Here is a 21,654-nt window from a genome sequence, read left to right on the forward strand (position 1 = left end):
AGGGCCTGATCAACACACAGTTTACTTTGGGCACGTCAGTCAGGCGGAAATTGAGAAAAAAGGGGCCTAGCCCTAAGACGTTTTAAAGCTGGTTGAGGGAATGCCAAGAGTGTGCAATGCTGTCAGCATCTCAAAGGGTGGCTACTGTGAAGAATATGAAATCTAAACTATATTTTGATTTGTTTAACACTTTCTTGGTTACTACATGATTCCATATGTGCTATTTCATAGATTTGATGTCTTCACAATTATTCTACAACTTAGAAAATAGTAAAAATAAAGAAAAACCCTTGAGTGAGTAGGTGTGTCCAAACTTCTGACTGGTAATGTACATCTCCTACAGTGGCAGGCCAGAGGCAGGAGACAGGAGGCAGGAGACAGGAGGCAGGAGAAGTGACATAGAGAGAGTAGTGAAAGATGCTTCGACTGCAAAATCAAGTCATCATGGAGATACACAACACCTATTCTGGAAGCCATAATCAAATCTCATGCAGCTAGCTGGCTCCAGACTACATAACAGCCCGTCTCCTACATCGTTGAGCCTAATAAGTTGTCAGTTCTCCCCAAATCAACTCATCAGTATACAGAGTATAACACCCTTCCCCTTGAGGCTGAGGTATTAGCTCCCTGTTGTCCCCACCCTGCACCCTGCTGGTGACATCAATGTGACCCTTGGTGGAGGATGCAGGTATCAGCTCCCTGTTGTCCCCACCCTGCACCCTGCTGGTGACATCAATGTGACCCTTGGTGGAGGATGCAGGTATCAGCTCCCTGTTGTCCCCACCCTGCACCCTGCTGGTGACATCAATGTGACCCTTGGTGGAGGATGCAGGTATCAGCTCCCTGTTGTCCCCACCCTGCACCCTGCTGGTGACATCAATGTGACCCTTGGTGGAGGATGCAGGTATCAGCTCCCTGTTGTCCCCACCCTGCACCCTGCTGGTGACATCAATGTGACCCTTGGTGGAGGATGCAGGTATCAGCTCCCTGTTGTCCCCACCCGGCACCCTGCTGGTGACATCAATGTGACCCTTGGAGGAGGATGCAGGTATCAGCTCCCTGTTCTCCCCACCCTGCACCCTGCTGGTGACATCAATGTGACCCTTGGTGGAGGATGCAGGTATCAGCTCCCTGTTGTCCCCACCCTGCACCCTGCTGGTGACATCAATGTGACCCTTGGTGGAGGATGCAGGTATCAGCTCCCTGTTGTCCCCACCCTGCACCCTGCTGGTGACATCAATGTGACCCTTGGTGGAGGATGCAGGTATCAGCTCCCTGTTGTCCCCACCCTGCACCCTGCTGGTGACATCAATGTGACCCTTGGTGGAGGATGCAGGTATCAGCTCCCTGTTGTCCCCACCCTGCACCCTGCTGGTGACATCAATGTGACCCTTGGTGGAGGATGCAGGTATCAGCAGAAAAGGATGTAGCTACTCTGTTCTGCTGCTCTGTAGGCTGCCAATGCCAAACAGCTGCTAGACAGGAGGACAGTGTTTGTATGAGCGATATAGAGAGTATGTGTGTTAGTTGAGGGTTGAGGTTTTGTATGTACTCTAGTGACAGAGAGAGTTATCAGTCTCTCCAGAGGACAGAGGGAGGTACGTCTCCATATCTCCTCCCACCTATCTTACTAAGAAGCAGATGGAATTATGGTCCGATCCATTAAATCCTAATGAACTGAGCAGTGGGGCTATTTCTCCTGTGACGGACTGACACCCCTCCTCCATCATAACATCACGCTGTGTGTGTGTGTGTGTGTGTGCGTGCGTGCGTGCGTGTGCGCACGTGCGTATATTTGTGTGTTTGATGGAGTCGCCTCGTCCGTCATTGTGATGGCCTAGTTATGTCAGTAGATCTGACTACCAGGAAACTGCTCTAGTCCACTAAGGAATAATCTCACTAATAGAAATTCAGCAGCAAACTGATCAGTTATCACTGCCTGTTTTTACCTGATCTTACACCTCTCTCAATTCAATTCAATGTAAGGGCTTTATTGGCATGGGAAACATATGTTTGCATTGCCAAAGTAAGTGAAATTGGTTATAAACAAAAGTGAAATAAACAATAAAAAAAACAGTAAACATTTCACTCCCAAAAATTCCAAAAAAAGATATTTCAAATGTCATATTATGTCTATATACAGTGTTGTAATGAGGTGCAAAATGGAAAATAAATAAACATAAATATAGGTTGTATTTATGATGGTGTTTGTTCTTCACCTGTTGCCCTTTTCTTGTGGCAACAGGTCACAAATCTTGCTGCTGTGATGGCACACTGTGGAATTTCTCCCAGTAGATATCTCTCTCTCTCTCTCTCTCTCTCTTTCTCTCTCTCTCTCTCTATCTCTCTCTGTCTGCCTGTCTCTCTATCTCTCTCTCTGTGTCTCTCTATCTATCTCTGTCTCTCTCTCTGTCTCTCTCTCTCTCTCTCTCTCTGTCTCTGTCAGGGGCGAAAATCTGATGTCAACCTTGGAGGGGACAATTACATGAAATTTTCTCAGGAGCAATTCCTGAGGGGGACACCAAAAGTAGTGCTGTAACACATAGACTATGTTGTAATATGTTAAATGTATATTGAGGGACCATAATCACTACTACTGGATAATTGTTAGGTACAGTAGTTAACTGAAGGGTTGTCCCAACTTGTTTAAATCATTATAATACTACTAATAATAATAGTTATAGCAGTGTTCCTTATCAGTGCAGTGTTCCTCTCTCTTGAAACGTCAACACTCTGTTTGCAAGACTTTGCGGTTCTATAAATTGTGGGTGTGGCTGATATGGTTCTGTGTCATCACTGAGGTAACTGGACGATGCTGTGCCACTGTCCCCTATACTGGTGCTGTTGGCAACAAGGGTGACACCTGGTCCTGCCGTGGCTGTGACACTGTCCTCTGAAGTCTCTCTCCTTGGCTCTTTCCCTTTCACCACCCTCACTGACTCACAGTCTGTCTCCTAGAAAAGAAATAAGGTGTTTGCTGTACTCCTAACTACCGGTACCCAAAACTACACAATTAATCACAACAGCAATACCATTGCCTTAAACAAATCTTGGTTCAGTCACCAGTTTAAGTTGAGAGTGGGGGTATCCATGGCATTTTCCAATTATGTCCCTATTTTACAAATCAAAAAAATTGAGAACCTTTCATAATGTTGCCAAACAAAGACTCAACAAACTTACCTGAGACTCCCTGTCTCTGCCAGTCTGTCCCTGCCTATCTGTCCCCAGCTCTGCTGTCTGTGTGCCATCTGTTGCCTGCTCTGCCTAATGACATCATTGTGAAACATTTCCATTAGCATTTCACTTCTTTCTTATTAACATTTTATCAACTCGTCTTTGAGATATTAGGCTACTAGAGTTCTTACTTTGCGTTTTGGTGACTGAAAAATACTCTGATGTCCGTCTTTTTACTTTTTTCTGACATTTTTCTACCTGGCTGGCTGACCGGTCTAGCTGCACACACACATTTACACAACACATGCTGCAACGTTTTGAAATTTTAACATAGTTTGTTTCATATTGGCAGGCTTCCAACAATAGCTGAATTTGCAAAGCTAGCGAGCACCAATTCCGTTTCTGTGGTGTTTGCTATAATCTTTGCTACCTGGTTAAAGGTGAAAAAAAAAAAACTAGCGACAATTTTGCTTTTGCAACGAGACCATTAAATATATTTAAGACAATGGTATAAGAGAGTGTAGTTCTGTTCAGTTTGGACTTCAGTTTATCGCTAACCTTATCACAGGGACTTTGAAGCACTACAGCTGCATGCTAATCTTGGAATAAACTGACGATAGCAAATATTCCATCTTTGACGACGCCACATAAATGGAATAGGTACTAGCTAGCTTGATAGTTAATGTTTGCTTTAGTTTGCGCGCTAGCTCTGCAAATTCAGCTAGTGTGTGAACCCTGCAACATTAAAAAAATATATACATTGCTATGGCGCGATTGACTGGATTACCTCACGTCAGTTACGTACACTGAGTGCCTTTCGGACAGTAGATACGAACCCTCTATTACCTTGCAAGCTAAAGAACTGGCAGTGGATCAAACCATTGTGAGGCAAAGGGCGGGGGGGGTCGCAATCTTGTGAAACTTAAAAACGCGCTATTAAGTGTCTATAATCAGCACAAGTGCTTTCATTGCGTATTATTAATATTATTGAAATTACATAGTTATGTTTACAGTGATATATTGGGGGGGACAAATCATATTTTTCCCAGGATGGGGGGGTCGTGTCCCCCCTGTCCCCCCTGGGATTTCCGCCTATGGTCTCTGTCTTTCTCTTTCTCAGCTGTTCTTTTCCTGCTCTTCTCTCTTATCCTCATCCTCCTCTACTCTCTTATCCTCATCCTCCTCTCTTATCCTTATCCTCCTCTACTCTCTTATCCTCCCCTCCTCTCTTATCCTCATCCTCCTCTCCTCTCTTATCCTCATCCTCCTCTCCTCTCTTATCCTCATCCTCCTCTACTCTCTTATCCTCATCCTCCTCTACTCTCTTATCCTCATCCTCCTCTCTTATCCTCATCCTCCTCTACTCTCTTATCCTCATCCTCCTCTCCTCTCTTATCCTCATCCTCCTCTCCTCTCGTATCCTCCCCTCCTCTCTTATCCTCATCCTCCTCTACTCTCTTATCCTCATCCTCCTCTACTCTCTTATCCTCCCCTACTCTCTTATCCTCATCCTCCTCTCCTCTCTTATCCTCATCCTCATCCTCCTCTCCTCTCTTATCCTCATCCTCCTCTACTCTCTTATCCTCATCCTCCTCTACTCTCTTATCTTCATCCTCCTCTCCTCTCTTATCCTCCCCTCCTCTCTTATCCTCATCCTCATTTTCTCTTTTATCCTCATTACATGCTTTCTATGTAAGTTCTATGTAAGTTCTCTCTGTCTATGTATTGTCTCTATTTTCTCTGCTGCTGAAAGACATAATGCAATCTCTCTCTTTCCCTACCCTCTGTCAGTGTTTGTTTCCATCTCTTCCCCTCTTCTCTCTCTGTGTGTGGGGTGTGTTTCTAGCTGTTCATTGTTTCCTGCCTCTAAGATCTCTTGTGTCGTTGCCCTCTGTGGTTCATCTAATCCTCTATCTAATCAGTCGGTAGAAATAATTACACAGCCCTATCTGATCCCTTAACCCCTATCAACATGAAAACAACACGCACACAGGACCACACACACGCACACAGGAACACACACATGCACACAGGAACACACGCATGCATGCACACACACACACACATGTCAACATGACAACAGCACCAAAACGACACAGGCAATCATATACAGTACATGATGAGTATGATTATAAAGAGATATACAGTACATGATGAGTGTGATCATAAAGAGATATACAGTACATTATGAGTATGATTATAAAGAGATATACAGTACATGATGAGTATGATTATAAAGAGATATATAGTACATGATGAGTATGATTATAAAGAGATATACAGTACATGATGAGTATGATTATAAAGAGATATACAGTACATGATGAGTATGATTATAAAGAGATATACAGTACATAATGAGTATGATTATAAAGAGATATACAGTACATGATGAGTGTGATTGTAAAGAAATATACAGTACATATACAGTACATGATGAGTATGATTATAAAGAGATATACAGTACATGATGAGTGTGATCATAAAGAGATATACAGTACATGATGAGTATGATTATAAAGAGATATACAGTACATGATGAGTATGATCATAAAGAGATATACAGTACATGATGAGTATGATCATAAAGAGATATACAGTACATGATGAGTATGATTATAAAGAGATATACAGTACATGATGAGTATGATTATAAAGAGATATACAGTACATGATGAGTATGATCATAAAGAGATATACAGTACATGATGAGTATGATTATAAAGAGATATACAGTACATGATGAGTGTGATTATAAAGAGATATATAGTACATGATGAGTGTGATTATAAAGAGATATACAGTACATGATGAGTGTGATTATAAAGAGATATATAGTACATGATGAGTGTGATTATAAAGAGATATACAGTACATGATGAGTGTGATTATAAAGAGATATATAGTACACGATGAGTGTGATCATAAAGAGATATACAGTACATGATAAGTGTGATTATAAAGAGATATATAGTACATGATGAGTGTGATTATAAAGAGATATATAGTACATTATGAGTATGATTATAAAGAGATATACAGTACATGATGAGTGTGATCATAAAGAGATATATAGTACATGATGAGTATGATTATAAAGAGATATACAGTACATGATGAGTGTGATCATAAAGAGATATACAGTACATGATAAGTGTGATTATAAAGAGATATACAGTACATGATGAGTGTGATTATAAAGAGATATACAGTACATGATGAGTATGATTATAAAGAGATATACAGTACATGATGAGTGTGATCATAAAGAGATATACAGTACATATACAGTACATGATGAGTATGATTATAAAGAGATATACAGTACATGATGAGTGTGATTATAAAGAGATATACAGTACATGATGAGTATGATTATAAAGAGATTTACAGTACATGATGAGTGTGATCATTAAGAGATTTACAGTACATGATGAGTGTGATCATAAAGAGATTTACAGTACATGATGAGTGTGATCATAAAGAGATTTACAGTACATGATAAGTGTGATTATAAAGAGATATATAGTGCATAGAGAAGACAGTTCTCTATGTAATTAATTTGCCTGCTGCATTCTGTATTACAGTATTTCACTGTCTAGTATTGTACATTATTGAACAGTGTTGTACTGTAAAACTCTATGGATTTCATTTTTTGTCTCTATCCCATGAATGCATCCATCTGTATAACTGAAGGAGCAGTGCTGTAGTTCTGTCTTGTTATTCTATGTGAGGTGAGAATGAACTGGCAACCCTCTTGAGTTTAGTCCCGGGATTAGACCTGCAGTCTACCTCTGATTGGTTGATCTGTTTACCAGGCTACATCTTCAGGAACTGTACGAAGGACGGCTGGACAGAGCTGTACCCTACGTATGAGGAGGCCTGTGAGTTCGCAGATGAGTCAGAGACAGGATCAGAGGTTAGAGACACCACACCACATCACTCACGACCTGTACCTTCTCTTTTACTTACTCACTCATTTAATCACTCATCGGAATTGTCATTGTTCAATTTTCTTCTCAGGGGAGATAGAATGGGATTGGTTGAGGGGAGAATTTGTCACATTTCAAAATGTAACAACTTCACTGAGCCATTAATTCATGTACTTATTCAGTCATGTACTTATTCAGTAGTACCTATCCTATTGAGTGAGAAGTACCTATCTCACTCAATAGGCCTACTCTTTTTTTCTCCTCTCTCTCTCTCTCTCTCTCTCTCTCTCTCTCTCTCTCTCTCTCTCTCTCTCTCTCTCTCTCTCTCCTCTCTCTCTCTCTCTCTCTCTCTCTCTCTCTCTCTCTCTCTCTCTCTGTCTCTCTCTCTCGCTCTCTCTCTCTCTCTCTCTCTCTCTCTCTCTCTCTCTCTCTCTCTCTCTCTCTCTCTCTCTCTCTCTCTCTCAATTCAATTCAATTCAATTCAAGGGGCTTTATTGGCATGGGAAACATGTGTTAACATTGCCAAAGCAAGTGAGGTAGATATTATACAAAAGTGAAATAAACAATACAAATTAACAGTAAACATTACACATACAGAAGTTTCAAAACAATAAAGACATTATAAATGTTATATTATATATATACAGTGTTGTAACAATGTACAAATGGTTAAAGCACACAAGTTAAAATAAATAAGCATAAATATGGGTTGTATTTACAATGGTGTTTGTTCTTCACTGGTTGCCCTTTTCTTGTGGCAACAGGTCACAAATCTTGCTGCTGTGATGGCACACTGTGGAATTTCTCCCAGTAGATATGGGAGTTTATCAAAATTGGATTTGTTTTCAAATTCTTTGTGGATCTGTGTAATCTGAGGGAAATATGTTTCTCTAATATGGTCATACATTGGGCAGGAGGTTAGGAAGTGCAGCTCAGTTTCCACCTCATTTTGTGGGCAGTGTGCACATAGCCTGTCTTCTCTTGAGAGCCATGTCTGCCTACGGCGGCCTTTCTCAATAGCAAGGCTATGCTCACTGAGTCTCTCTCTCTCTCTCTCTCTCTCTCTCTCTCTCTCTCGCTCTCTGTCTCTCTGTCTCTCTGTCTCTCTCTCTCTCTCTCTCTCTCTCTCTCTCTCTCTCTCTCTCTCTCTCTCTCTCTCTCTCTCTCTCTCTCTCTCTCTCTCTCTCTCTCTCTCTCTCGCTCTCTCTCTCTCTCTCTCTCTCTCTCTCTCTCTCTCTCTCTCTCTCTCTCTCTGTGTCTCTCCCTCTCGCTCTCTCTCTGTCTCTCTCTCTCTCTCTCTCTCTCTCTCTCTCTCTCTCTCTCTCTCTCTCTCTCTCTCTCTCTCTCTCTCTCTCTCTCTCTCTCTCTCTCTCTCTCTCTCTCTCATTCGCATGCTGTAAGCACTGTTGAACGTCGGTTGTGTTACTTTGTTGTGTTACTAACAGGTCGGCCAGCCAGCCAGCCAAACAATTACATTGCTATCTCTCGTTACATCACTAACGATGGATATTTGAGTATTAATCTGAGAAAGCCCTGGCTGTTTCTGCAGGCCATTCACGCTAACCATCTGGCAACACATACATTTAGACAAATCACAAGTTTGAAAGGAAAGGCAAAGAGAAAATAAAATAAATGGTAGGACAGACAGAGTGAGAGATGAGAAGGATAGATGAACATCCCAGACTTCCTAGCAGTCATAGCTGAGTGCTCAGGGGGCTCTTCTCATCCCGCTGTCACATCCCTCCCTCTGTCTCATTCCCAACCACTCCCCATATACACACAAGCGCAGACACACGTATCTCCACACACCCTCTCTCACGTACACCTAGAAGACGCAGACACACACACTTGCCAAGGCCATGAGGAAGGTGTGGGATCGTGCTGTGCATCTGAAAAAACGCTTATTAAGTAGTGTAACTCCCTAGACAGAAACACAACAGTATCTTTCCTAGCCCGATATGTTCATTCGCTATACTTGTACCTTTTTGTCAGTATATGTAATGACATTATTATATGATTGAGTATATGAGGGACATAGAGGGTAGCCTACTGATGGTATTTGAAGTCCTCTCAGTTATAAAACTGAGGTTAAGCCTGCACTATATGTTTCTTTTTGACCTCTGACCTGTTTCTTTCCAGACAACATACTTCTCCACCATCAGTCAGGTGTACACCACTGGATATGCCACCTCCCTCGTCTCCCTCATATCAGCCATCTTTGTCTTCACTGTGTTCAGGTAACACTAGGACATACTCAGTCCAATATTTATTCCTTAGATACACACAGATACATGATAAAGCTGTGATGATAAATAGATAACACTGGAAGACTGGATTGCGGTCATATAGGCATTAGAGTTCAATATGGACCATCTAACATGACAGGAAATGAGGTCAGTCTAACAGGAAGTTGACTCTCCTGTACAGGAAGTTCCACTGTACCAGGAACTACATCCACATCAACCTGTTTTCCTCATTCATCCTGAGAGCCAGTGCCGTCTTCATCAAGGACGGAGTTCTGTTCGCTGATGAGAACCTGGACCACTGCTTCATGTCCACCGTGAGTGTCATGCTGTCATCAACAAGCGACACAAACTATACTGGACTTACTGTCTTAATACTGTTTATAATTCCCCATCACACTTTCACCTGTTATGCCACCATATATTTAGATATTCTATACCATATCTATATTACTGTCATGTATGTTCATATAGTGTATACCACCGATTTCTACTAAGTTCCTGTGGTTTTATAGGTCTGTCTTCATCCGTGCACTTTCCTCTTTTGAATGTCATTGCCTTCAGATGTATGACTCATCTTGTTGTATGGGAAAAGCATCAGAGGGTGCTGTGAACGCTATCTGACTAGAGCACATTTTAGCTCATTGAAATGAATCTGTGAGAGACAGCGAGTCGAGACTTTCTCCTCCAAATACTTTTATGCTAAAACATTGGCCTGCTTCAAAAAGAGTGAGTCGTCCAGTAGACTTTGGTCCTTTTCTGTGGCAGTGAGGCCATTGGATCAGAAGATCAGTGGTGACTCATTAAGAGTGATGAGAGAGAGAGAGAGAGAGAGACTGATAAGAGAGAGAGAATGATGAGAGGGGAGAAAGAGAGGGGAGGGGAGAGAGACAGATAAGAGAAGATAGATAAAGAGAGAGAGAGAAATAGAAAGGAAGAGAGAGAGAGGGGGAGAGAGAGAGAGAGAGAGAGAGAGAGAGAGAGAGAGAGAGAGAGAGAGAGAGAGAGAGAGAGAGAGAGAGAGAGAGAGAGAGAGAGAGAGAGAGAGAGAGAGAGAGAGAGAGAGAGAGAGAGAGAGAGAGAGAGAGAGAGAGAGAGAGAGGTCTCTTGCACCCCAACAGGACACCAGGTTCTATATTTAGAAGCTAAATCCACAGCACAGAGAGGAGATAGGGGATTACAGAGACTACTGCAGAAGTAGAGAAGGGTGGTAGTGTGATTGTGGCTCAGGGAGTCACCACAGGGGTACAGGGGAGGAGTGGAGGTGGCAGTGTGATTGTGGCTCAGGGAGTCACCAGAGGGGTACCGGGGAGGGGTGGAGGTGGCAGTGTGATTGTGGCTCAGGGAGTCACCAGAGGGGTACAGGGGAGGGGTGGAGGTGGCAGTGTGATTGGGGTTCAGGGAGTCACCAGAGGGGTACAGGGGAGGAGTGGAGGTGGCAGTGTGATTGGGGTTCAGGGAGTCACCAGAGGGGTACAGGGGAGGAGTGGAGCTTCCAATTTGCTCACTCATCCCCCCTCCTCTCCCCTGTAACTATTCCCCAGGTCGTTCCTGTAAATGAGAATGTGTTCTTCGTCAACTTGCCTGGTAAAATAAGTGTAAAATAAAAAATAAAAGAGCTGAGAAAACTCTGATATTGATGTTGCTATATGGTGTGTGTGTGTACTGTAGATGGCGTGTAAGTCAGCAGTGGCCTTCTTCCAGTTTAGTATCCTGGCTAACTACTTCTGGTTGCTGGTGGAGGGCATGTACCTCCAGACCCTCCTGGCCCTCACCTTCGTCTCACACAAAAAGTACTTCTGGTGGTACACACTCATCGGCTGGGGTAGGTGACCTTCTCTTTTTATCTCTCTCCATGTCCTCGTCTCACTCCTTCTTTTCTCCTTCCCTTTGTCCTTCTCTTTTTACGTCTTTCCCTCTGTACTTCTCTTGTTACTTCCTTCTCTCTTCTCAGCAACTCAAAAGAGGAATGGTTTAGTAAGGACACCTGGCTGATATTGTCCTCTGCATCTGTTAGGTCTCCCAACTACAATACTGTTGGTGTGGGTTCTGACACGCAACTTCTATGATGACCGGGGGTAAGGATAGAAACTTATGTTTACTATAATCTTACTCTGAATTGATATTGTCATGTGGCCTATATACATGAATACTAATGTATTGTTGGCGGTTGGAATAATACTGTACTGTATAATATCATGTGGTTCTGTCCTGATGTAGTTGCTGGGACGACACTGATGTGGCCTTCATCTGGTGGATCATCAAAGGGCCAATAACAGCATCACTACTGGTGATTGGCCTAACCCTAACCTAACCCTAACCCTGGTTTCATGTCCACATCCCAGTTCTTCCTAACCCAACTCCAACCCAAATCCTAACTCCACTCTAACCCTAATCCACCCAGTGTTGTAAAGTATCCAGCCCTAACTCCTCCTCTTCCTCCTCTTCCTCCACTGCTCCAGGTCAACTTCATCATCTTCATCAATGTGATCCGTATTCTGGTACAGAAGCTCAAGTCTCCAGGCGTGGGGGGCCACGACACTGGCCACTTCATGTGAGTCTCAGAGAAACACACACACACACACACACACACACACACACACGCACGCACGCACGCACACACACACACACACACACACACACACACACACACACACACACACACACACACACACACACACACACACACACACACACACACACACACACACACACACACACACACACACACACACACACACACACACACACACACACACACACACACACACACACACACGCATGAACACACACACACACACACACACATGCATGATCACACACACACACACACACATGTAAAGGTGGTTTGGGGAGCCAGACACAAAGGCATTATTGTGACTCTTATCTGTTCTCTCTCTCTCTCTCTCTCTCTCTCTCTCTCTCTCTCTCTCTCTCTCTCTCTCTCTCTCTCTCTCTCTCTCTCTCTCTCTCTCTCTCTCTCTCTGTGTGTGTGTGTGTGTGTGTGTGTGTGTGTGTGTGTGTGTGTGTGTGTGTGTGTGTGTGTGTAGGAGGCTGGCTAAATCCACTCTGTTCCTGATCCCTCTGTTTGGGATGCACTACATGGTGTTTGCCTTCCTACCAGAGAACACAGGAGAGGAGGCCCGTATCTTCATAGAGCTGGGCCTGGGATCCTTTCAGGTAGGGGCGTGGTAGGGGCGTGGTGGGGGCGTGGTAGGGGTGTGGCTGCGTGCCTGCATACTACTGCATAGGGGAATGTGTGTTACAAAGTAAGGTACATTTGACATCCAGTAGTATATTATTTTGTAATAATGTAGCTAGTTAATATAACTGGAAAACTCACTTTCTATTCCTTCTTCTTCCTCAGGGCTTTGTGGTGGCTCTGCTCTACTGTTTCCTAAATGGAGAAGTAAGCAGTAACCAACATAATTACAATGACAGAATTAGAATCTAGAATTACAGTGATTTTGATTGAATAACTCGCAGTGTTCTTACTGCAGAGACAAAGATGAAAATCCATAATCGTTTCTGATTGACTGCTATCTCAAGTCTCTGATGTCAAGATTATTTTATGTACTGAACACTGTGTACAGACCTCTCAATGTGCTTTCAAATGACAGAGTGCTCTCTCTCTTTCTCTCTCTCTCTGTGTGTATGTTTGTGCCTGTGTGCGTGCATGCGTATGCGCGTGTGTGTGTGCGTGCATATGCATGGGTGTGCGTTCATTCGTGTGTCCAGGTGCAGGCAGAGCTGAAGAAGCATCTATGGAAGTGGCAGATCCAAGGTTATCTGAGCTACAGTAGGAGAAGACGTACCCTCTTCACAGAGAGCTCCACCGTCACACAGATCTCTGTTCTGGAGAAGTCCTCCCCCAAGGAGCTACCCTGCATCAGCGACACACACACACTCACGCACATCGACAAAAACACACTCACACACACTTCTGTCCCGAGCTACACTGACTCAAAAACACTCACACACACTGACACACAAAAACTCACACAAAGCTCTGTCTCAATCTGTGACGACACAAACACCCTCACACACAACACCGACTCACTCACACACAACTCAACAGTCTGAGAGAACAAAAAATCCCGCTATCTCTCTCTATTCCCAATCCTCCCTCTTCTTTTCTTCCTCCCCTCTCTCAAGGATGGACTACACCTTGACTCTGCAGTGCCCTAATCTCAGAAAGGCCTGTCAGTCTAGAGAGATCTAAATGTTGTTCTATAGATTGAGCTGTCTATTGTGTTGACTCACTGGCTTGGCTTTGTGGTTTCATAGACTGAGCTGTCTGTTGTGTTGACTCACTGGCTTGGCTGTGTGGTTTCATAGACTGAGCTGTCTGTTGTGTTGACTCACTGGCTTGGCTGTGTGGTTTCATAGACTGAGCTGTCTGTTGTGTTGACTCATTGGCTTGGCTGTGTGGTTTCATAGACTGAGCTGTCTGTTGTGTTGACTCACTGGCTTGGCTGTGTGGTTTCATAGACTGAGCTGTCTGTTGTGTTGACTCACTGGCTTGGCTGTGTGGTTTCATAGACTGAGCTGTCTGTTGTGTTGACTCACTGGCTTGGCTATGTGGTTTCATAGACTGAGCTGTCTGTTGTGTTGACTCACTGGCTTGGCTGTGTGGTTTCATAGACTGAGCTGTCTGTTGTGTTGACTCACTGGCTTGGCTGTGTGGTTTCATAGACTGAGCTGTCTGTTGTGTTGACTCACTGGCTTGGCTGTGTGGTTTCATAGACTGAGCTGTCTGTTGTGTTGACTCACTGGCTTGGCTGTGTGGTTTCATAGACTGAGCTGTCTGTTGTGTTGACTCACTGGCTTGGCTGTGTGGTTTCATAGACTGAGCTGTCTGTTGTGTTGACTCACTGGCTTGGCTGTGTGGTTTCATAGACTGAGCTGTCGGTTGTGTTGACTCACTGGCTTGGCTGTGTGGCTCCATAGACTGAGGAAGAGTTATACAGAAAAAAATAGCAAATTATCGCAATGGCCACAGATTGACCAGATTCCCAAATGAAGCAAACTTTATAGTGTCTAAAATATACTGTATCTTCCATAGTACAAGTAAATACACAGCCTTGTCTGTCAGGGCTTTCTAAATGGACTGTGCTGTGTTTGGGTGGGTTGCTGTTATTGTTGCCAGACATGGACTTGCTGGCTGTGTGGTCTGGTCACTAGACACTAGTGGACTCTAGTGGATGCTAGTGAACTCCAGTGGACTGCACTTGTGTCCAGAGTAGAAATGGACTGGCCCCGGTGTGTTAGAAATGCAGAGCAGTGATACATTGAATATTGGTCGAGAGGAAGAGGTTCAACTGACCTCTCTCATCAACCTGAAGGAAGAGGTTCAACTGACCTCTCTCCCCTAATCAACCTGAAGGAAGAGGTTCAACTGATCTCTCTCATCAACCTGAAGGAAGAGGTTCAACTGACCTCTCTCCCCTCATCAACCTGAAAGAAGAGGTTCAACTGACCTCTATCCCCTCATCAACCTGAAGGAAGAGATTCAACTGATCTCTCTCCCCTCATCAACCTAAAAGAAGAGGTTCAACTGACCTCTCTCCCCTCATCAACCTGAAAGAAGAGGTTCAACTGACCTCTATCCCCTCATCAACCTGAAGGAAGAGGTTCAACTGACCTCTCTCCCCTCATCAACCTGAAAGAAGAGGTTCAACTGATCTCTCTCCCCTCATCAACCTGAAAGAAGAGGTTCAACTGACCTCTATCCCCTCATCAAAATGAAGGAAGAGGTTCAACTGACCTCTCTCCCCTCATCAACCTGAGGGAAGAGGTTCAACTGATCTCTCTCCCCTCATCAACCTGAAGGAAGAGGTTCAACTGACCTCTCTCCCCTCATCAACCTGAAGGAAGAGGTTCAACTGACCTCTCTCCCCTCATCAACCTGGAGGAAGAGGTTCAACTGACCTCTCTCCCCTCATCAACCCGAAGGAAGAGGTTCAACTGATCTCTCTCATCAACTTGAAAGAAGAGGTTCAACTGACCTCTCTCCCCTCATCAACCCGAAGGAAGAGGTTAAACTGATCTCTCTCCCCTAATCAACCTGAAAGAAGAGGTTCAACTGACCTCTCTCCCCTAATCAACCTCAAAGAAGAGGTTCAACTGACCTCTCTCCCCTCATCAACCTGAAGGAAGAGGTTCAACTGACCTCTCTCCCCTAATCAACCTGAAGGAAGAGGTTCAACTGATCTCTCTCATCAACCTGAAGGAAGAGGTTCAACTGACCTCTCTCCCCTCATCAACCTGAAAGAAGAGGTTCAACTGACCTCTATCCCCTCATCAACCTGAAGGAAGAGGTTCAACTGATCTCTCTCCCCTCATCAACCTGAAAGAAGAGGTTCAACTGACCTCTCTCCCCTCATCAACCTGAAAGAAGAGGTTCAACTGACCTCTATCCCCTCATCAACCTGAAGGAAGAGGTTCAACTGACCTCTCTCCCCTCATCAACCTGAAAGAAGAGGTTCAACTGATCTCTCTCCCCTCATCAACCTGAAAGAAGAGGTTCAACTGACCTCTATCCCCTCATCAACCTGAAGGAAGAGGTTCAACTGACCTCTCTCCCTTCATCAACCTGAGGGAAGAGGTTAAACTGATCTCTCTCCCCTCATCAACCTGAAGGAAGAGGTTCAACTGACCTCTCTCCCCTCATCAACCTGAAGGAAGAGGTTCAACTGACCTCTCTCCCCTCATCAACCTGGAGGAAGAGGTTCAACTGACCTCTCTCCCCTCATCAACCCGAAGGAAAAGGTTCAACTGATCTCTCTCATCAACCTGAAAGAAGAGGTTCAACTGACCTCTCTCCCCTCATCAACCCGAAGGAAGAGGTTCAACTGATCTCTCTCATCAACCTGAAAGAAGAAGTTCAACTGACCTCTCTTCCCTAATCAACCTGAAAGAAGAGGTTCAACTGACCTCTCTCCCCTAATCAACCTGAAAGAAGAGGTTCAACTGAGCTCTCTCCCCTCATCAACCTGAAGGAAGAGGTTCAACTGACCTCTCTCCCCTCATCAACCTGGAGGAAGAGGTTCAACTGACCTCTCTCCCCTCATCAACCCGAAGGAAGAGGTTCAACTGATCTCTCTCATCAACTTGAAAGAATAGGTTCAACTGACCTCTCTCCCCTCATCAACCCGAAGGAAGAGGTTCAACTGATCTCTCTCCCCTAATCAACCTGAAAGAAGAGGTTCAACTGACCTCTCTCCCCTAATCAACCTGAAAGAAGAGGTTCAACTGACCTCTCTCCCCTCATCAACCTGAAGGAAGAGGTTCAACTGACCTCTCTCCCCTAATCAACCTGAAGGAAGAGGTTCAACTGATCTCTCTCATCAACCTGAAGGAAGAGGTTCAACTGACCTCTCTCCCCTCATCAACCTGAAAGAAGAGGTTCAACTGACCTCTATCCCCTCATCAACCTGAAGGAAGAGGTTCAACTGATCTCTCTCCCCTCATCAACCTGAAAGAAGAGGTTCAACTGACCTCTCTCCCCTCATCAACCTGAAAGAAGAGGTTCAACTGACCTCTATCCCCTCATCAACCTGAAGGACGAGGTTCAACTGACCTCTCTCCCCTCATCAACCTGAAAGAAGAGGTTCAACTGATCTCTCTCCCCTCATCAACCTGAAAGAAGAGGTTCAACTGACCTCTATCCCCTCATCAACCTGAAGGAAGAGGTTCAACTGACCTCTCTCCCCTCATCAACCTGAAGGAAGAGGTTCAACTGACCTCTCTCCCCTCATCAACCTGGAGGAAGAGGTTCAACTGACCTCTCTCCCCTCATCAACCTGAAAGAAGAGGTTCAACTGACCTCTCTCCCCTAATCAACCTGAAAGAAGAGGTTCAACTGACCTCTCTCCCCTAATCAACCTGAAAGAAGAGGTTCAACTGACCTCTCTTCCCTAATCAACCTGAAAGAAGAGGTTCAACTGACCTCTCTCCCCTAATCAACCTGAAAGAAGAGGTTCAACTGACCTCTCTCCCCTAATCAACCTGAAAGAAGAGGTTCAACTGACCTCTCTCCCCTCATCAACCTGAGGGAAAAGGTTCAACTGATCTCTCTCCCCTCATCAACCTGAATGAAGAGGTTCAATTGACCTCTCTCCCCTCATCAACCTGGAGGAAGAGGTTCAACTGACCTCTCTCCCCTCATCAACCCGAAGGAAGAGGTTCAACTGATCTCTCTCATCAACCTGAAAGAAGAGGTTCAACTGACCTCTCTCCCCTCATCAACCCGAAGGAAGAGGTTCAACTGATCTCTCTCATCAACCTGAAAGAAGAGGTTCAACTGACCTCTCTCCCCTAATCAACCTGAAAGAAGAGGTTCAACTGACCTCTCTCCCTTAATCAACCTGAAAGAAGAGGTTCAACTGATCTCTCTCATCAACCTGAAAGAAGAGGTTCAACTGACCTCTCTCCCCTAATCAACCTGAAAGAAGAGGTTCAACTGATCTCTCTCATCAACCTGTAGGAAGAGGTTCAACTGAACTCTCTCCTCTCATCAACCTGGAGGAAGAGGTTCAACTGACCTCTCTCCCCTCATCAACCCGAAGGAAGAGGTTCAACTGATCTCTCTCATCAACCTGAAAGAAGAGGTTCAACTGACCTCTCTCCCCTAATCAACCAGAAAGAAGAGGTTCAACTGACCTCTCTCCCCTAATCAACCTGAAAGAAGAGGTTCAACTGACCTCTCTCCCCTAATCAACCTGAAAGAAGAGGTTCAACTGACCTCTCTCCCTTAATCAACCTGAAAGAAGAGGTTCAACTGATCTCTCTCATCAACCTGAAAGAAGAGGTTCAACTGACCTCTCTCCCCTAATCAACCTGAAAGAAGAGGTTCAACTGATCTCTCTCATCAACCTGTAGGAAGAGGTTCAACTGAACTCTCTCCTCTCATCAACCTGGAGGAAGAGGTTCAACTGACCTCTCTCCCCTCATCAACCCGAAGGAAGAGGTTCAACTGATCTCTCTCATCAACCTGAAAGAAGAGGTTCAACTGACCTCTCTCCCCTAATCAACCTGAAAGAAGAGGTTCAACTGACCTCTCTCCCCTCATCAACCTGAAGGAAGAGGTTCAACTGATCTCTCTCATCAACCTGAAAGAAGAGGTTCAACTGACCACTCTCCCCTAATCAACCTGAGGGAAGAGGTTCAACTGATCTCTCTCCCCTCATCAACCTGAATGAAGAGGTTCAATTGACCTCTCTCCCCTCATCAACCTGAAGGAAGAGGTTCAACTGACCTCTCTCCCCTCATCAACCTGGAGGAAGAGGTTCAACTGACCTCTCTCCCCTCATCAACCCGAAGGAAGAGGTTCAACTGATCTCTCTCATCAACCTGAAAGAAGAGGTTCAACTGACCTCTCTCCCCTAATCAACCAGAAAGAAGAGGTTCAACTGACCTCTCTCCCCTAATCAACCTGAAAGAAGAGGTTCAACTGACCTCTATCCCCTCATCAACCTGAAGGAAGAGGTTCAACTGACCTCTCTCCCCTCATCAACCTGAAGGAAGAGGTTCAACTGACCTCTCTCCCCTCATCAACCTGGAGGAAGAGGTTCAACTGACCTCTCTCCCCTCATCAACCTGAAAGAAGAGGTTCAACTGACCTCTCTCCCCTAATCAACCTGAAAGAAGAGGTTCAACTGACCTCTCTCCCCTAATCAACCTGAAAGAAGAGGTTCAACTGACCTCTCTTCCCTAATCAACCTGAAAGAAGAGGTTCAACTGACCTCTCTCCCCTAATCAACCTGAAAGAAGAGGTTCAACTGACCTCTCTCCCCTAATCAACCTGAAAGAAGAGGTTCAACTGACCTCTCTCCCCTCATCAACCTGAGGGAAGAGGTTCAACTGATCTCTCTCCCCTCATCAACCTGAATGAAGAGGTTCAATTGACCTCTCTCCCCTCATCAACCTGGAGGAAGAGGTTCAACTGACCTCTCTCCCCTCATCAACCCGAAGGAAGAGGTTCAACTGATCTCTCTCGTCAACCTGAAAGAAGAGGTTCAACTGACCTCTCTCCCCTCATCAACCCGAAGGAAGAGGTTCAACTGATCTCTCTCATCAACCTGAAAGAAGAGGTTCAACTGACCTCTCTCCCCTAATCAACCTGAAAGAAGAGGTTCAACTGACCTCTCTCCCTTAATCAACCTGAAAGAAGAGGTTCAACTGATCTCTCTCATCAACCTGAAAGAAGAGGTTCAACTGACCTCTCTCCCCTAATCAACCAGAAAGAAGAGGTTCAACTGACCTCTCTCCCCTAATCAACCTGAAAGAAGAGGTTCAACTGACCTCTCTCCCCTAATCAACCTGAAAGAAGAGGTTCAACTGACCTCTCTCCCTTAATCAACCTGAAAGAAGAGGTTCAACTGATCTCTCTCATCTACCTGAAAGAAGAGGTTCAACTGACCTCTCTCCCCTAATCAACCTGAAAGAAGAGGTTCAACTGATCTCTCTCATCAACCTGTAGGAAGAGGTTCAACTGAACTCTCTCCTCTCATCAACCTGGAGGAAGAGGTTCAACTGACCTCTCTCCCCTCATCAACCCGAAGGAAGAGGTTCAACTGATCTCCTCTCTCATCAACCTGAAAGAAGAGGTTCAACTGACCTCTCTCCCCTAATCAACCTGAAAGAAGAGGTTCAACTGACCTCTCTCCCTTAATCAACCTGAAAGAAGAGGTTCAACTGATCTCTCTCATCAACCTGAAAGAAGAGGTTCAACTGACCACTCTCCCCTAATCAACCTGAGGGAAGAGGTTCAACTGATCTCTCTCCCTCATCAACCTGAAAGAAGAGGTTCAACTGACCTCTCTCCCCTCATCAACCTAAGGAAGAGGTTCAACTGACCTCAACCTGTAGGAAGAGGTTCAACTGAACTCTCTCCTCTCATCAACCTGGAGGAAGAGGTTCAACTGACCTCTCTCCCCTCATCAACCCGAAGGAAGAGGTTCAACTGATCTCTCTCATCAACCTGAAAGAAGAGGTTCAACTGACCTCTCTCCCCTAATCAACCAGAAAGAAGAGGTTCAACTGACCTCTCTCCCCTAATCAACCTGAAAGAAGAGGTTCAACTGACCTCTCTCCCCTAATCAACCTGAAAGAAGAGGTTCAACTGACCTCTCTCCCTTAATCAACCTGAAAGAAGAGGTTCAACTGATCTCTCTCATCAACCTGAAAGAAGAGGTTCAACTGACCTCTCTCCCCTAATCAACCTGAAAGAAGAGGTTCAACTGATCTCTCTCATCAACCTGTAGGAAGAGGTTCAACTGAACTCTCTCCTCTCATCAACCTGGAGGAAGAGGTTCAACTGACCTCTCTCCCCTCATCAACCCGAAGGAAGAGGTTCAACTGATCTCTCTCATCAACCTGAAAGAAGAGGTTCAACTGACCTCTCTCCCCTAATCAACCTGAAAGAAGAGGTTCAACTGACCTCTCTCCCCTCATCAACCTGAAGGAAGAGGTTCAACTGATCTCTCTCATCAACCTGAAAGAAGAGGTTCAACTGACCACTCTCCCCTAATCAACCTGAGGGAAGAGGTTCAACTGATCTCTCTCCCCTCATCAACCTGAATGAAGAGGTTCAATTGACCTCTCTCCCCTCATCAACCTGAAGGAAGAGGTTCAACTGACCTCTCTCCCCTCATCAACCTGGAGGAAGAGGTTCAACTGACCTCTCTCCCCTCATCAACCCGAAGGAAGAGGTTCAACTGATCTCTCTCATCAACCTGAAAGAAGAGGTTCAACTGACCTCTCTCCCCTAATCAACCTGAAAGAAGAGGTTCAACTGACCTCTCTCCCTTAATCAACCTGAAAGAAGAGGTTCAACTGATCTCTCTCATCAACCTGAAAGAAGAGGTTCAACTGACCTCTATCCCCTCATCAACCTGAAGGAAGAGGTTCAACTGACCTCTCTCCCTTCATCAACCTGAGGGAAGAGGTTAAACTGATCTCTCTCCCCTCATCAACCTGAAGGAAGAGGTTCAACTGACCTCTCTCCCCTCATCAACCCGAAGGAAGAGGTTCAACTGATCTCTCTCATCAACCTGAAAGAAGAGGTTCAACTGACCTCTCTCCCCTAATCAACCTGAAAGAAGAGGTTCAACTGACCTCTCTCCCTTAATCAACCTGAAAGAAGAGGTTCAACTGATCTCTCTCATCAACCTGAAAGAAGAGGTTCAACTGACCTCTATCCCCTCATCAACCTGAAGGAAGAGGTTCAACTGACCTCTCTCCCTTCATCAACCTGAGGGAAGAGGTTAAACTGATCTCTCTCCCCTCATCAACCTGAAGGA

At 44.9% G+C, this 21,654-nt stretch overlaps 1 protein-coding gene and 1 long non-coding RNA gene across 2 annotated transcripts in view; one reads left to right on the plus strand and one right to left on the minus strand.

Annotated features, from left to right (window-relative positions):
* Positions 1-14,971, plus strand: part of LOC139541456 (pituitary adenylate cyclase-activating polypeptide type I receptor-like) — a 75,645-nt gene extending 60,674 nt beyond the window's left edge. Inside the window, exons 4-13 of the mRNA XM_071346124.1 lie at positions 6,993-7,093; positions 9,246-9,343; positions 9,534-9,666; positions 11,021-11,174; positions 11,367-11,427; positions 11,570-11,639; positions 11,812-11,903; positions 12,400-12,529; positions 12,717-12,758; positions 13,088-14,971. Of these exons, the coding sequence (XP_071202225.1) occupies positions 6,993-7,093; positions 9,246-9,343; positions 9,534-9,666; positions 11,021-11,174; positions 11,367-11,427; positions 11,570-11,639; positions 11,812-11,903; positions 12,400-12,529; positions 12,717-12,758; positions 13,088-13,432 (1,226 nt within the window). The 3' untranslated portion in view covers positions 13,433-14,971. The remainder of the gene's footprint in view (positions 1-6,992; positions 7,094-9,245; positions 9,344-9,533; positions 9,667-11,020; positions 11,175-11,366; positions 11,428-11,569; positions 11,640-11,811; positions 11,904-12,399; positions 12,530-12,716; positions 12,759-13,087) is intronic.
* Positions 2,450-4,632, minus strand: LOC139541457 (uncharacterized). Its single transcript, XR_011668351.1, has 3 exons — positions 3,366-4,632; positions 3,181-3,264; positions 2,450-2,954 (listed from the first exon to the last, which is right to left on the minus strand). It is a non-coding gene; the product is annotated as an uncharacterized lncRNA (long non-coding RNA).
* Positions 14,972-21,654: the final 6,683 nt, after the last annotated feature.

This window comes from Salvelinus alpinus, chromosome 16, assembly GCF_045679555.1.
Source record: "Salvelinus alpinus chromosome 16, SLU_Salpinus.1, whole genome shotgun sequence".
Lineage (NCBI taxonomy): Eukaryota > Metazoa > Chordata > Actinopteri > Salmoniformes > Salmonidae > Salvelinus > Salvelinus alpinus.